This window comes from Schistosoma haematobium, chromosome 1 (genome assembly GCF_000699445.3).
Source record: "Schistosoma haematobium chromosome 1, whole genome shotgun sequence".
Classification (NCBI taxonomy): domain Eukaryota; kingdom Metazoa; phylum Platyhelminthes; class Trematoda; order Strigeidida; family Schistosomatidae; genus Schistosoma; species Schistosoma haematobium.
Window position 1 is genome coordinate 78,231,850 of NC_067196.1, and position 17,797 is coordinate 78,249,646.

General features: G+C 40.0%; 1 protein-coding gene across 1 annotated transcript; it reads left to right on the forward strand.

Moving 5' to 3' along the window:
- Window positions 1-8: 8 nt before the first annotated feature.
- Window positions 9-6,306, forward strand: MS3_00000928 (uncharacterized protein). Its single transcript, XM_051208496.1, has 2 exons — window positions 9-6,032; window positions 6,075-6,306. Exon 1 carries the CDS (start codon window positions 2,201-2,203, stop codon window positions 2,798-2,800), a length of 600 nt encoding a protein of 199 aa, XP_051075214.1. The 5' UTR covers window positions 9-2,200; the 3' UTR covers window positions 2,801-6,032; window positions 6,075-6,306.
- Window positions 6,307-17,797: the final 11,491 nt, after the last annotated feature.

A 17,797-nucleotide genomic window follows, 5' to 3' on the forward strand; every position in this document is an offset into this window, starting at 1 on the left:
GCCATCATCCAGAAAATACAAGTGTTTATTAACAGCTGTCCACGTAAAATACTTCGGATCCGTTGGTCAGACACTATCAACAACAACCTGCTGTGGGAGAGAACAAACCAGATTCCAGTGGAGGAAGAAATCAGGAAGAAGAGCTGGAAGTGGATAGGGCACACGTTGAGGAAAGCAGCGAACTGCGTCACAAGACAAGCCCTCACATGGAATCCTCAAGGTCAAAGGAAAAGAGGAAGACCAAAGAACACATTACGCCGAGAAATGGAGATAAACATGAGAAAAATGAACAATAATTGGAGGGAACTGGGAAGGAAGGTCCAGGACAGAGTGGGTTGGAGAGTGCTGGTCGGCGGCCTTTGCTCCATAGGGAGTCACGGGCGTAAGTAAGTAAGTACACAATCGCTCGCAGCCTACCAAATAAAATGGCGGAGCTCAAGACAGTGATGGATATAGAAAAACTGGATGTCTCAGAAACATGGTTGACGTCAGAAGTGTCCGATAATGAAATTCAGTTGACTGGTTTTTTATCCAGTAGGGCCGATAGATCAAACCGCAGGGGAAGCGGGGTTATCTTGTACATGAAAAGTACTCTTACCATACGAGAGTGGTACATGATTCAGGACGATGTGATTTGATATGCTGCAGACTGAAATGTAGACGGCAAGATATTGAATTAATCGTAGTATATCTCAGTGCAGAATGTGTAGTAGATGACTTCCTCCTAAGTCATCTTAAGTCCTGGTGTAACAAGGGTAAAAGCCTTATAGTAGGCGACTTCAATGCACCGAATATAAACTGGGTAAACTCAGAATTAGGATCATCCAAAACTTCATTTGATTGCAAACTGTTAGAAACCTCAATTGGTTTAGCTTTATTCCAGCACATTAGAGATCCCACAAGATATGATTTACGAAACTCCTCTTTCGGATTTAGTCTTCACACATGGCAAGTGATTGAGTAAAAAATTGGACGGGCATTAAAGCTCACTAGGTTAGGACTGACTTCGACCCTTTATCTTTTATCATCGAGGCAAACATCTTGCTGAGATAGTTCAAACAAATTCCCAGGAATCTTTCAAGAGGAAACTTGACGTATTCCGTCGGATTTAGTCTTCACACATAGTGATGACGTTGGTCAAATGACTTTTGTTATGGATGCAGAATAATGTGCCAATCATTATCATGTTAAGTCTAATGATGTCCTTGGACGTTAAATGGACATTTCCTATTGGCCATTATTTACTTCATCCGTTAAATATTGTGCAAATGTTGTTTTCTATTTTTATGGTACGATGTGGTATGTTTGGTTACTATATAGCGACTCACGTGCAAATGGGTTTATTCTCATTTAACTCGGTTAAGCCCTTTTGCTAACTTATCTAGCGGACAAAGCCATCCGCACTATAACAATTTATTGCACCCTTATTATTATTTTGTTCTTGTATGAAATACGCATGCTTGAATATTGCTTACGGCCTACGCATTTATTCACTCTGCTAGTCTCACTACTAACCGCTTATTTGATTCGATTACTCATTAATTTCACATGCTATAGATATGTCCATGTTATTCATATGGCTGACTCTGCTTTCTCGCTCGCTTGATTGTACTCGATTGCTTATATTCGCTCAGTCGCTCGCTTGCCTGTTTGCCGTTCGACACAACTCTTAATGCTCGTTTAATGCATCTGCAATTTTGGACATCTGTGTGTGTGGTCTCGAAATAAACGTAATCAACGCTTCGTATTCGCCTTCTGAATAATATACCGTTGGGGTTAAATAGGACGGTTATCAAGACGACTTGTATACGAAGTTTAAGGGATATATCGAATACCGACCACCACATAATTGGCGATCCCGACGCGCGAACACGAAACAATCTTCGACGACGTAATCCAATTCCTAAAATCCAACGTACTCGATTACAATTGTAACTATCATTTGGATTATAATTATAACTGTGGATTTATTATCTCATTATTTTAATTATACGTACATTATCTCACAAACATTATAGAACATAACGATAATATTCATAATAAACAACGATATTTTTACAAACAATTGATATTTTGGTGCAATTTAGTAAGTCCGTTCTTTGTTATAAATTGTACCATTTGTTTTTATCATTGTTTTTATCGACTCACTTTTCTCTGTGACATTCGCATTATATTCGTGTACTTTTTGATCTTTATAGATATGTCTTTAAGTAACGATACAATAGAACTTTCCTTAACGCCGTCCGTGAGGTCCATTAATGTAACTATTCCTCCTTTTAAGGTCACAGATCCTCAACTTTGGTTTATCAGACTTGAACATTACTTTGTAGTTAATCGTGTTCATACACAGCGAGATAAATTTGACCACGCGAGCTCGCTACTTCCAGATGAAGTAGCAGATAATGTACGAGAGATTTTAATCAAGCCAGACATAGAAAAGCCATACGATGCATTAAAACAGGCAGTGATTAAAGCCGTCTCATTAAGCGACCGGCAAGCCATCGAACAACTTCTCAGTCAAGTGCAGATAGGAGATAGGACTCCATCTCAACTAAAAAACTACGTGAGAAGCATAATCGATGACAGAAAAGTAGATAAAAACATATTTTATCAGTTGTGGTTACGACGACTTCCAGCGAACGTGCAGCAGATTCTTGCGGTTGAGGACAGCGATGTCGATATAGACAACATTGCTAAAATAGCCGATAGAATTTATGAGAGAATGAAACAAACGAGTCCGCAAAGGCATAGTACTGTAATGGCATTTGACCATAACCACACAAGACTACTCAGAAAATAGATATTCAATATTTAACACGGAGAAATGCCTAAGAATGGAGAAGGCGCGAACAATGAATTGAATGGACTGGAGTTGATCGGATGGCATGGCTCGACCATGCAGGCGTGGTCCCTCTGAATGTTACCTTATATCTTCTATTCATATTAAATATATTGTTCTTTCTCTAGCCTAACCTTGTTCTACATCATGTATTGGTAATTGATACGTTGCAGTGAGTTGGTGTAGTCGATGGTGTGACTTCCACGATTAGGTCTATTATTAGAGCAGTACTAATATCATAGTAGACCATAGTTCTACATTGGTGAGCCCAACTAAAGAAACGCAACTTATTATTATTAATCCTTATTTTCACTTCAACTTTCTCGATCGATTTTATATTTATGTTAACCCTGTATTCTAATAGTCCTCTGATTAATGCTCACATGCATTATCGTAACGTTATATTGATTAGTCCTCATGACACACTAGCTCAATAGATAAAAACTGGTCGTGTTTTTATAACTAATTAGCTTTGATGGTTTGTTAACAAGCTTTAATAGCATTTACATGCTTCAGCGACATAGTCTTGTTTAAACATCAAGCTCTAGCAATTATGACCTGTAAATAGCGTAAATATACATTGACTAACAATGCAACCAAGGACTAAATACTTGTGTAGTGACTCACATTTATCACGAGAACACGACTGGTTTAATAAAAACAATTATTATTATAACCAACTGTACCAGTGTTTGTTTTAACGTGCTTTTGTTTGACTGTGCTAATTATAGCCATTTTGTGCTTCCATTACCTTCCATCATTGTTCCGCGGTTTTTGGTACTGTTCGCACGTACTCCTTTCTTCTGCTTTCGCTTGTACCATTCCTTGGCACGATCTCGGTATTCGTTCAATACCACGAGATCGCCAACGAAATAAATCTGGTTACGTTCGATCCTCGCCTTCTGATTTATCTGGCACGTGTTTCTTGGTAGCGGTGTTCACAGTTAATCTCAACTCGACACCACGCTACAATTGGTAATCCCAAATCGAATACAATTGGTGACCCGTATTTTGGAACACGCCTCAGCTTCTGGTCAAATCTTCCAAAGAAGCCAATTCGGTGAGTCTATGATTTATCTATCCACGTCTGTCGTATATTTTCATATTTAATATATAATATACTCGACATGACGGATAACGATAAGAATAGTATTAATATAATAGACTCACATGTATGTGTACCGAATCCTTGTCACTTTATTCGCGTGACGATGAATTCCACGCTTTATTCGAGAAATTTCCCCCTATTAACTATTCTCCTCGCTGACCCGGCTGTTTGGTACGGAATGCATTCGCATAAGCATTAACGTCTACCTCCCAGCATCAAATGGTTAAGTTGAACGGTTTCACTGCCAACTTAAAAGTGCTCTACGAGCACACGAGAACGACAACTGGTACGAAACCTTATCGCTCGTCCTCTAAGGTATTCAAACGAGCCTGATGGCAGATATACAATGTTCCGCCGCTGAAATGGTATGCAGCACGACATTGCGTCTGCCCGGAGAATTCTTCACACCACGGAGCAGACCTAATTTCGGTAAATCAGACAACGTCCGTCGACTGTCTGCATTTATGTGAACGCTTTCTCCGGTGTCAACTCGAATACAACATCGACAGGTCGCTCTCCCTCGAGAGTTATCTACCTGTTCACATGTTTTTGTACGAGTAGATTCGGTACGCAAACCTTGGCAACAACCTTACGAAGGCCCTTTTCACGTGATCGCTCGTCACGAAAAGACCTTCAAAGTTGATCGATATGGACGCGTCGAGATCGTCAGCATTGATCGTCTCAAACCAGCACACGTCGATGACAGTGCCCTATCTGACACCCTGAGATTCAATGCTAGACCTATCAAACCTAGCGGGATCCTTAAATCTTCTTCAGGTCCCACGCTAGATGCATGTGAGACCTCATTCTCACGTCCCGGTCAACAGCACGCGTCATCTGCACCGTCTACGGACGAGACGACAGTCTCACGTCCAGATCAGCAGACCACGCCGCCTCTGACTTCGGATGAGATTGCAGGCTCACACGACGCGAACGAGACTGCCGTCTCACGTTCCGGTCGCCGAGTACGGTTACCCGTACGCTTCCGCGAATAGTCGCACAGTCAACAACCGATACGGTGTAGGATTATTCCTATACTACACGTATGCTACACTCTTCTTTTTTTGATTTTCTTTTTGTTTCCTGAGCCCACGCCTTCGACCATCTCCGTTTGGTTCCGTCGACTTCAGTCAACTTTGGCGAAAGCTGGATTGGCCACCCATGCTCTTGTCAACGCACTCAGTCGATATATTGGTTTTGAATGCTTGGCATAAGCTTGGTCGTTACGGTCGCTTCTGGTCTTTTGGCTCAACGTGGTTTCGTCCTACGTCTGCAGCGTTTCTGGTGCGCACCTCTACGAACGCCCTCTTCAGATTCTGGATACAAACCACCCTAGTGTAGCATGCCAACTCAAGCAATACATACAGCACATCGCTCCTGGCACCGTTCTCTGAAAACAACCTTCGTTGGCAACTCGACGATCAACGATCGCTTTCCTGTTCGCCAATTCTTCCGTCCTACAATCGCTCGTCAGCCGATCAGTCCCACGATTTAAACCTCTATTTATCGAAAGTGTTAACCCTTTCTAGCGAAGGGCTCCTGTAGTGACTCACAATTATCACGAGAACACGACTGGTTTAATAAAAACAATTATTATTATAACCAACTGTACCAGTGCTTGTTTTAATGTGCCTTTGTTTGACTGTGCTAATGACAGCTATTTTGCGCTTCGTTTCTCTTACTTACACTTTGATTGTAACTTCGCGCGAACTCGGTTACGTTCTGTAACCAAGCTTGTATTCTGACACGATCTCGGTATCCTTTCGATGCCACGAGATCGCCAGCGAATACATCTCGATTTGGTCCATTAATTGCCTTCTGGTATTTGGCTTCTCGGGGATTTTATGGAGTCATTTGGAACGAGCTTCTTACGCCTTCTGATCTATTTGGCACGTGTTTCTTGGTAGCGGTGTTCATAGTTAATCTCAACTCGACGCCACGCTACACTTGTCTGGATCTAATTATCTGTGTTCCTTCACCTAACACCTCTTGTAATATCTTTTCTTCCGACCACTGCCTGCCTAATTTCATATTCTCGAGTTCCACTGCCAAACAACAAGGGTGACACTTCTCCAAAAAAATACGGTGAGTTCTAGCTATAAGTTTTCTGCTATAAGTTCATTTTAGATGGCTCATTCAATGGCACACACAATTATCTGGATTCATTCAGTTGTTCTGATCAGAGTGAGTCCCAAAAACCTCGACAGCATCAAGCACCCTGGAAGTGATTGCCATACTGCATGTTTTATCCTGGATACTTTCGGATCATTACTACTCACGAATGGCGTTATGTATGTCGTCCACTGAATAATCTAATTTTCAAAAATAACCCAGGCGAGTTCAACTATTTTACTTAATGATTTTTTCTTACTTAACATGTATATGTTTTCCGGTTCTTTTTGCCATATATTTGTAAGTGTCCCTAGGTTAAATGCAGTGACTTCTTATGGAATGTTTATAACGCGTCATATTCCTGCCTGAAGTTTCACAAGCAGTCTTAACTTGGAATTTATTTATCTGGTCATGTTCATTACTTTTAAATCGTCATATACGTCAACAACCTGCATGTTAACCTGGCCCATACATACGTTACACTATATCTCCATGTCTTCTAAATTTACAATTATCATCTGGATCGCCTTTAACATTTATTAATAAACCCATCATAGTCGTTGTTGCTAATCGTATTTAAGTTTGTGGATTGGTTTATCATATTAGCAGCCTAAAATGCGAACATAGTTTAGATAATAAGATTAAAAATTTAGGTACTATCAACTGCACTAGTAAAATAACTAAATCCCTAGGTAGCTGTTGGCTAAATAAACGTTTAAAATCAAAACTCCGTAGCCTACTAGAATTAACACTAAACGAATCTTTCTGATATAAAATTTATAATTAAATTAGGCGTCTCGGATTCTTTAACGTTACAAATTTCTGATAATTTCGAATCACCTAAAGCAACAATACCTATTTTTCCACTGACTAATCCTCATTCAACACTATAACTAGTTAAACATAATAGTTTCAGGATATCGTCATAAAGCATTGTCATGACTTGACAATCACGTAATATAATTGATAATATTAATGAAAATAATAACATAATCGGTCAGCAAATTGTCTTATAATTATCACTAGTGTTGTTTTTCTTTTATCTTCATTCACTACAGATGATTACAGTATGTTTCTCTATCAGTTGCTCATTCAGTAAATATCTCAAAACCTTGTCAGTCTAATTGATGGTTTAGCGACACAATCATGCATGCAAATAATCAGTATAAGCAGTCGAGCAAATCTCCTGCAAACTGAAAACAACAATGTCGAATTTACCCCAACACTGACTAAGGTTCAAGCCATTATCATAGACATGAGTTGGGAGTGTACTCCCCCTGTTTACAACTTATGTTCTCACTGATAATCACATGAGCATCACTCACTATTAATCATCTTGTAAAAACTTATTTAGCCAAGTCCATCTTGCAGCGCCACATCACTTCGTAATATGACACATAGGCTTAACTGATTTCAATAACTTATAACCACCATATCTCAATTAAATCGTATTCCGCCTTATGATAAACTGCATACTTGCAACTAACTTGTATGACCAATCAGCCGGCAAGTATAAATATAAATAAATAGTCTGCTGCAGATCAGAACATTGAGTCTAGAGCATGTCTCTAACGAATACACTCATGTTTAACGATTTGTTCCTAGCTATCTGTCCAAAATTCATATAATTATCACTCATGTATTTAAATTTTATTTTGATAACCATTCATGAGTATTAGTAGTATTACTAAATTCTATCACGGTCAAGTAAACACGGGGTTGAGAAAATCTCCCCGTAACTAAATAAACCGTATCAAACTAACTGGAACACTAGTTGGGATTCTTCTCCACGGTAATACTTTTGTTCCTTCAGTTAGCCTACTAATACAGATGCAATTGTAATTCAACACATATGGACAACTTACCGGCATAATCGTTATTTGATTTCATAATTTAAACCAAAACTAATACCAATATTAACATTTCTACAATATTCATCACTTTAATATTCCTAAACACAAAATACTTACTACCTATACGTTAAGTTATTAACCAACATCTATTAACACGCATCGATTTGTTATTATTATTATTATTGTAATCCCATTTTTTATAGCTCAAATAATCTTCACCCAAATTTTTATTTCAAGCATGTTAAGCATAAAGGCAGATATTTTAAAATTATTACATGTAATTCCCGACCAGATGCTGCCGCCTTCTTTTTGATTTATCTTTCAGCTTACCAATACCCGGAGGATTCCTATTATCCTTGGTAACCTCCGGCGCGCGACGATCCCATCCAATTTGGTATCGAACCAACATCACGTTGATTCTGGTGGGAGAGTAGTGTAGTGGCGTTGGACCATAACCATACAATCTTCAAAGCTGAACACAAGACTATTGAGAAAATAGATATTCAATATTTAACACGGAGAAATACCTAAGAATGGAGAAGGCGCGAACAATGGATTGAATTGACTGGAGTTGATCGGATGGCATGGCTCGACCATGCAGGCGTGGTCCCTCTGAATGTTACCTTATATCTTCTATTCATATTAAATATATTGTTCTTTCTCTAGCCTAACCTTGTTCTACATCATGTATTGGTAATTGATACGTTGCAGTGAGTTGGTGTAGTCGATGGTGTGACTTCCACGATTAGGTCTATTATTAGAGCAGTACTAATATCATAGTAGACCATAGTTCTACAGTACTACAGTAGATGGACGAATCGATGCATTACAAAAGGAGATTAATGTTTTATGCCACAAGCTGATGAAACTAAATCAGAGCGATACACATAGAGGATGGTCACGAAGTAGATCAAGGGAAAGAAGTCGATCACGTTCTAGGAGACGCTCAGCTCCTACAATATGTTGGTACCATCAAACTTTCGGCGATAAAGCTCGAAACTGTAGATCACCATGTAAATTCAAACGACCACACCGATTGTCGATAACCGCCGCAACAACTACAACAGCTCCTAGAAACAGTCGTTTATTTTACGTTCAGGATAGAGTAACAGGCGCTCAATTCTTAGTGGATACGGGAGCAGAAGTAAGCGTCGTGCCTCCAGTAAGTAACGAAACACGAAATATCGATGCAGCGCTAACGCTTAAGGCAGCAAATAAATCCGATATAAAAACATATGGCAAGCGAAAAGTAACCTTGAATTTCGGTCGTACTACCTCATTCCTCTGGGAATTCATTATCGCAGATGTATCCGCACCTATAATTGGTATTGATTTCTTAAAGAATTTTGACTTACTAGTGGATACCCGACGAAACCGGCTCGTGAACGGCGACCATTCAGTAGTGATAAGAGGAGTGACGACTGATCACGGATCCATGAATTTAGTAGTGTCAAAAGACAAAAACGAGCCATATAGATCGCTTCTAAACGAGTATGCCGATCTGACGAAGGTATCATACGATAACAGAGATCTTAAACATACGGTACAGCACCATATTATAACGAAAGGTCCACCGACTAAATCAAGACCACGAAGGCTAGACCCGAAAAGGTTGAATGTCGCGAAACGAGAGTTCGAAAAGTTGACGAAGCTTGGTATCATAAGACCTTCTAATAGTCCCTGGGCGTCCCCATTGCATATGGTTTCGAAGAAGAATGGGGAAATCAGGCCATGTGGAGACTATAGAGCCTTTAACAAGCAAACGATAGCAGACAGATATCCGATACCACATATCCACGACATTACTACCAATATGGAAGGTGCCACGATATTTTCGAAAATCGATCTCGTTCGAGCTTATTACCATATTCCCGTAGCGGCAGAAGATATATCTAAAACGGCTATAACTACTCCATTTGGGTTATTCGAGTTTTTGCGAATGCCCTTCGGATTAACTAATGCAGCCCAAACCTTCCAAAGATTCATCGATCAGGTCGTCAGGGGTTTTACAGGAGTTCACGCATATATCGATGATATACTAGTAGCTAGCTCTACCAGGGAAGAACATCTACAACATCTACGACAGTTGTTTACGAAACTTCAAGAACATGGCGTCACTATTAACGTGGAAAAGTGTGAATTTGGAAAGGAATCATTGCAATTCCTAGGTCATATGATAAATTCACATGGTATCATGCCAGTTCCGACAGAAGTTGCTGCTATTCGTAATTATCCGTTGCCCGATTCACAAAGAAAATTACGAAGATCTTGGGGCTAATAAACTATTATAGACGTTTTATCTCAAACTGCGCAGCAATATTACAGCCATTGACGGACGCCCTGCGAGGACATACTCGAACATTCCGTCTTTCAGCGGATGCTATACAGGCTTTTGAGAACGCAAAGCGAGCGCTAAACGAGATGATGTTGGTACGACGAAAGAACGAAGCACCATTAGCAGTAATGACAGACGCATCGAACTTAGCAGTAGGAGCCGTTTTGCAGCAGTTAGTAAACGGTGCATGGGAGCCACTTTCATTTTTCTCGAAAAGATTAAATCCTACCCAAACGAGATATAGTACGTTTGGAAGAGAATTATTAGCAATCTACTTAGCAATAAAACACTTCCGTCATATGGTCGAAGGCATAAGTTTTACCGTCTATACAGACCACAAACCACTAACGAAAGCATTAAGCGCAAAGCAAGACAATTATTCCCCGAGAGAGATCCGACAACTAGAGTTCATTTCACAGTTCACGTCCGACATACAGTACGTTAAAGGACAAGAAAACGATGTGGCCGACGCATTGTCACGAGCAACGATAAGCACACTTATGGCAAGTGGAATTGATTATAACGGTCTAGCAAAGTTGCAGGAGAGAGACATCGAGCTAAATAAACTCAGATCCGGTGGTTCAACATCATTAGTACTCGAAGAGGTGCAGTTTGGTAACACGAAAGTAATTTGCGATACATCAACAGGCCGACCGCGACCATTTATCCCGAAAACGTTGCGACACAAAATATTCGAAAGCATGCACAACATGTCGCACCCAGGAATACAAGCCACGATAAAGCTGATTAGTGAACGATTCGTATGGACAAACATGAATCACGATGTACGTAATTGGACACAAGTATGCATGAAGTGCCAAAAAGTTAAGGTACATCGTCATACTAGCTCTGCAGTAGGTCCGTTTTCGCACCCAGACACTAGATTTGAACATATACACATCGATATTGTAGGACCACTGCCCGTTTCAAATGGATACAACTATATCTTTACATGCATCGATAGGTTTACACGATGGCCGGTAGCAGTGCCGATAAAAGACACCTCAGCTGAAACGGTAGCTAAAACCCTAGTTGAAAATTGGATTTCTTACTACGGTGTACCAACGATTATCACAACTGATAGAGGAGCACAATTCGAAAGCCGACTCTTTCAGCAGCTTACAGAACTCCTCGGTATTAAACGAATCCGAACGACGTCGTACCATCCAATGGCAAACGGAATGGTCGAACGCCTACATAGGCAATTAAAAGCGTCCCTTACAGCCGTCACCGTTAACAACGATTGGTCTAATAAACTTTCCCTAGTAATGTTAGCTCTAAGAGCAACAATTAAACAAGACATGGGATGTTGTCCAGCCGAGTTAGTATACGGAACTACTCTACGATTACACGGAGAATTTTTCACTTCAAGTAAAAGTGTCCCGACTGATGTAACCGGCTATGTGCAACGCCTGAGAAAGCACATGAGCGATTTAAAAATAACACCCCCCAGACCACAACAACGACGGGTATTCATACCACAGGAACTGCATAACAGCTCTCACGTATTCATCAGAAGAGATAAAATACAACCACCTCTTCAACCGAGTTACGACGGCCCATTTAAAGTGATAGAGAGGACAAATAAAACGGTTACCATAGAAAAAGCTGGGAAGACAGATGTAATTAGCATCGATCGAGTAAAGCCAGCTTTCATCGATAGCGATAATCAATCAACAAGTACAGACTAATCTAAGATGGTCACACCAGCGAAACACGAGTCCCAAAAATCAACGTTAACGCAACAAAAAGACAAGACTCCGATAACAACAAGATCCGGCCGCAGAGTAAGATGGCCCCAACAATATGTCGCTACGATTTTTTATTAATGATCTTCTACTATTTTAAATATTAATTATAACTTCATCTTAATTTTGTATAAGCCATTTTTTTCAAACAATTGAAACGACCCTATTCAGTCTACTATTTTTTTATGCAAACACAGACATTTTCCATATATCTTTGTTTGCAGGGGGGAGCTATTATAGCGACTCACGTGCAAATGGGTTTATTCTCATTTAACTCGGTTAAGCCCTTTTGCTAACTTATCTAGCGGACAAAGCCATCCGCACTATAACAATTTATTGCACCCTTATTATTTTGTTCTTGTATGAAATACGCATGCTTGAATATTGCTTACGGCCTACGCATTTATTCACTCTGCTAGTCTCACTACTAACCGCTTATTTGATTCGATTACTCATTAATTTCACATGCTATAGATATGTCCATGTTATTCATATGGCTGACTCTGCTTTCTCGCTCGCTTGATTGTACTCGATTGCTTATATTCGCTCAGTCGCTCGCTTGCCTGTTTGCCGTTCGACACAACTCTTAATGCTCGTTTAATGCATCTGCAATTTTGGACATCTGTGTGTGTGGTCTCGAAATAAACGTAATCAACGCTTCGTATTCGCCTTCTGAATAATATACCGTTGGGGTTAAATAGGACGGTTATCAAGACGACTTGTATACGAAGTTTAAGGGATATATCGAATACCGACCACCACAAGTATATAAATAGAGTATGTCTGAAATACAATGATTCATATCTCAGAGGTTGTGACTTGTGTTCTGGACTCATCTGACTGGGCTAGACAGGGAAGCGAGACCAATCGAGACTCTAGGCCGTCCGTACGTGTTTTCCGTGTCATTGAATCGATCGATAAATACGCTGCTCTCTAATCTCTTCAGTCAAGGACACAACAATTAGCACAGGGTAAAAATCGACCCAACTTAAATTCATAACAACTTTCCTCTCACCACTAGGGAGAAGTGACCATGTAGTTATAGTATTCAGATTCATAGCTGAGGTGGCCTGTCAGACAGTTGCGCCGGCCCGTCCTAATATCTGGAAGGCAGATATGAAGGCAATCAACTCTGCTGCATCGGCTGAAAACCTGGAAATTGACTCAAGGGCATCACCATGAGAGGCATGAACTCACTTCAGACAGTTATACAATTGGGTAACTCAACCATATATTCCCTGGACAGTCCCAAAGAAGAATAAGCACGGCCATCCCGGGATAGGCTGGAATGGTCGACGTTCACTATGACAAAAGAAGAAATGTTGGAATGCTGCCATCAGCCTTGGCACAGCAAGTACGATGGAACGCTACAGGTCGGTAAGAAACAAGTGTATAATTAAAATCCGCAAAGCTCAGAGAAATTATGAAACGCATTTAGCACAATCTGCAATTACGCAGCCTAAGAGACAATTCTCGTATATAAATTACCGAACAAGGATGCAACATTGTATTCTCAACCTAATTAAAGGAGGAAATGAATCTGAAATGATAGAGGATTATCAGCAAAAAGCAGAGGCTATACAAAAACTATTTCGTAGCAGTTTTCATTCAGGAACCTCTTCTAGACGAAGAACTAGATCCAAGTACAAAGTAAATAAACTGTCTGATCATTGTGCATTTTGATGGAGACGATGTAATTAGGGCTATTAGTACCTTAAACACGGAAGGGTCAACTGGGCCAAATGAACTGCACTCCAAAATCCTAAGGAGAATCGCATAATATATTGCATTCCTACTAACTGTGATATTCAATATGTCACTTGACCAAGGTGTGTTACCTATAGACTGGAAGGATGCGATCGTCAGTCCTATACATAAAACAGGACCAAGACAACTTCCATCGAACTACGTACCTGTCGGCGTCGACAGTGTCGTGGTTAAATTACTGGAAAGAATAGTCGAAACGACCGTAATGACACTCGTGCAAGCCAAAAACTTGTGGAACAGCGAACAATATGGTTTCAGAAAAGGTTTATCTTGCATAACAGACCTCCTCGTAACAATGGAGCAATGGATAGAGTCTATGGACAGTGGAAACTCAGTGGATGTTGTCTACATAGACTTCAGCAAAGCATTAGATAAGGTGCCAACAAATGGACTGCTCCTGAAGCTGGAAAATCTATACATTGCCAAACGTCTTGTAAAATGGCTCAAGGATTTCTTGGTAAGTCATAGACAGAAAGCAAGATTAAATTCGAAGTGTTCAGCCTAGAAAACAGTATTCAGTGGAGTACCGCAATGTTCTGTCCTAGGTCCGTTACTTTTTATGCTCTATGCAAATGGTCTCCCAAGTAAAGTTCAGCCCCCAATTTTACTATGCGCTGATGAAGTAAAAATCTGGAGAAACAACAGGAAACGCTGATGCATGCACAATTCGGGCATACTTAGATATTCTGATCAGCTGGTCAAAAAAATGTTTGTACCTATCAATTCAACCAACTTTGTCTATGTGCACTTTGGGGATACAAAGGTTAATAGGTACAGCGTAGGGGGAGTACCTGTATTCGTGGTCCGGTTTCGCAAGGATCTTGGTGTATTGGTGAGTCATGGTCTTAAGACCACAGACAGTTCCCGGGAGGTTGCAGCTAAGACGTTTAGACCTAATATATTCTCTCTTTTACTTCCCATTAGATCAGAACATGTCAGAGGACATGGCGGGCGGGTAGAAAAGCCACGAACGAACAAAATACCCGTGGCATACAGACTTTCACACCGAATCATCAATTCTTGGAATTTGTTACCCGAAGTAGTGTTGTCCACACCTTCAATTGACTCATTTAACAGAAGACTAGACACTCACTGAAGCATACTAGAAAAGGAATAATGTAAGCTAAAGGCCTTCTACCCTTATTACAAAAATCTATATCTGCTTTAAAAGTGAACAGTTATATCGGTTTGTGGTCTCAGATTAAACAATAACGAGTCGGGTTTCTATCAGGGAATGTAATTTAGAGCGATCCCCTTCGGAACCTATAGAGCTAAAATATTATTCGAGCCTTCACACTAAATGTCCATCAGAGGGTCACATCATCGTAACCTACGTTAGGGAGTTCCACAACTTATTGATTATAGCCTCGGATAATTTTGCACTAATTTTTATGCAAGCTCGTTTGTGTTCTGTATTGGTTAGGTACCCTGTTATGTGTATTCTGGTAATAAAATCAACTGTTGATCCACTAGTGTTCAGGAGGTTACTAACTGCATGATACATCATAAAGTAATGAATCGGCTGTAAATGAAGCGCTTCCAGGTGAGTCAATTTAGGTGTGCTTTTATTCACAATATATTTTTAGTATTCCCTGTTTAAACCCATTGCAAGAGAGTTATGTTCTTTTTTAAGTAAACACTGAATTCAACCTTGAATATTCCCGCAGTTGTGCTATCAATTGTTTTAGGAAGAAATCACAAGAGGTAGCATGATCTATTGGCCCCAGAACCCAAGTATGAGTGACACCAAGAGTATCACAAAGAATGATTCTAATGTCATTTTCATCAGTGGGAAGTGTGATATTAGACTCTCCCAGAAAGGAAGTGTTGGATGAAGCATCATTTCCATTCACCACTGGCATTCTGTATTTACTGGCATTAAGAAGTACAATTACAGAAGTTCAGTTGTGCATCCTGCCAAATCCCCTTGGAGAGTCAGGATATCAAAGAAGCCAACTATCTCATCAGAGATGGTAAGGCCATCCACATTTGGGAGCGTTTGATATCCTGGAAAGTGAAGTAGGTTGTCAGTTAGGTACAAAAAATATCGAAAATCAATCCGATAGAGTGGTTCAAACCCTGGTATTGTGTAACTTTCTTCTTCGGTAGTCTGAGAGCCACTTTATCAAACACCCGACTATATTCTGTAGGTTGCCTGAGGAGAGTCTAGGAGACTAATGTGCACCAAGTGGTTGTGTTTCGACGAGATTGTCAAGATATCCTAGACATTCAGCACATTTGTGTAACAAGGTATACAAGGTAGAAAATTGTGTTGGAATCCAACGGAAATGGATTTTTTGAAAACTCAGTCACAGAGATAACCATTACTAACGCTTGTTACGACCCTCACTACATCAGAGAGCAAGGAAATTGAATGATAATTGGATAACTTTGCAATGTTACTCTCTCTGTGCAAAGGTACGACTACCACTCATTTTCAATCTCAGGAAACTACTCATAACGGAGAAACATTTGTCGAGAATAGAACTAGGGAAGTGAAGAAGGTCTGAAAACTCTTCCTAAGTTAGGTATAATTTCAGATAGCATATTTATAGAATTATGGTTCACTTTGTTATTCGTACTGCTCTAATAATAGACCTAATCCTAAAATTGTAGATCTGTCATTGATTTAACTGCCAAATCTATAAGATATTACGTAGAAGTCACATCCTTGTCCACCCTGACTCATTGTATCATAAAAATCGCTAATATATGATGGAAACATTTAGGCTGGAGATAGAACATTATACTTAATATGGATATACAAGAATTACCACGCCTGCAAAGCTGAGCCATGCCGTCTGATTAATCCGAAATTATTGAATGAATGTTACCGCGCCCACCCTATTGACCTTCTCTTAGCGTTACATGTTGAAAGTCTATTTTCTCTGGTCTCGTATTCAGCTTTGAGGACTGTGAGGTTAGAGCCCAATGCTAATGCATATTTACACGGGTTCACATACCTCAGAGTCGCACTAATTTTGAGAAGTTCCGACTCCATAATGCTTAGGTGAGCTTTGGGAAAGATATGGGGGAGTCATTTGAAAATGATTTTGCCGGATGAGAATAAATATAGTCAGGATTCTTTAGCCATCAGCTTATCTACTATGTGTCTGTGTGTTGCTAAAGCATCCTAACCCACGATACTGAACTTGATGTTTGCTTTCTCTTTTAAAAAAGTTTTCAGAAACTTATGGTTACTCACCATTGGCGTCATCACACTAGATTGGTGAGTTACTCTATTTCGTTTGATTTTCTCGGTGGAAGTATTTCGTAAAGCCCTGTAGTATTAATGGTTATTGTTATCATCGGAGCAACGACAGTTGTTCTGAACAGCGGAATTGGTCTGGGCGAGTTCGCAAGTGCCATACTCTAGTCAGGAGGATGACCTTAGATGTTGGATATATGATTGGCCGAGGGAGGCTGCTGACAAAGGACTTGTTGGAGGATATTTCAACATTTGTACTAACTGATGATTTCTTTGTACTTGTAGCGGAAAGAGAACGATGAAAATCCCTCTGCAGCTTCTTTGTTGAACAGTATTTTCACTTATTTGTTCCTTCTCCCTGTTGCGTATTTTAACCTTTGTTCCGATCTCGTTTAACCTTATCTTTTGTTCTTCTGTCTTCTTCGTTTGAGCCTTTATTATGTGATTTTGATTAAAGACTTATCTTTTGTTGCCTAATTTATCATTGCATGTTGCCGTACCATTGACATTAAGGTCGTGTTTGACTAAGATCAAGGTCACGGCGTGGTTCAGTGTGTGATTGTTAACCTCTTGCTCATCTGCTTGGGAGGATTGCTGGAATCCCTGCGGATGGATATTTTGATCCCATCTTGTTGTGAATATTTTAACTGATTCTCAGCCCGATACTTTGCGTTAGAGAAACTTCTGACTGTATAGCACAGGCTGTACCGTTTGAGAACCGTTTATATTGAGCACAGAGTTTGTGTTTTGATATAGTATAATACGAGTATCTCAAAAACGCGTTGTGAGCTATACAGGGGAACGTGGTCTAGTCTAATCGAATAAAT

Excerpts from the sequence above, each read along its gene's own strand:
- MS3_00000928 (XM_051208496.1), top strand. The coding sequence starts at position 2,201 with ATGTCTTTAAGTAACGATACAATAGAACTTTCCTTAACGCCGTCCGTG.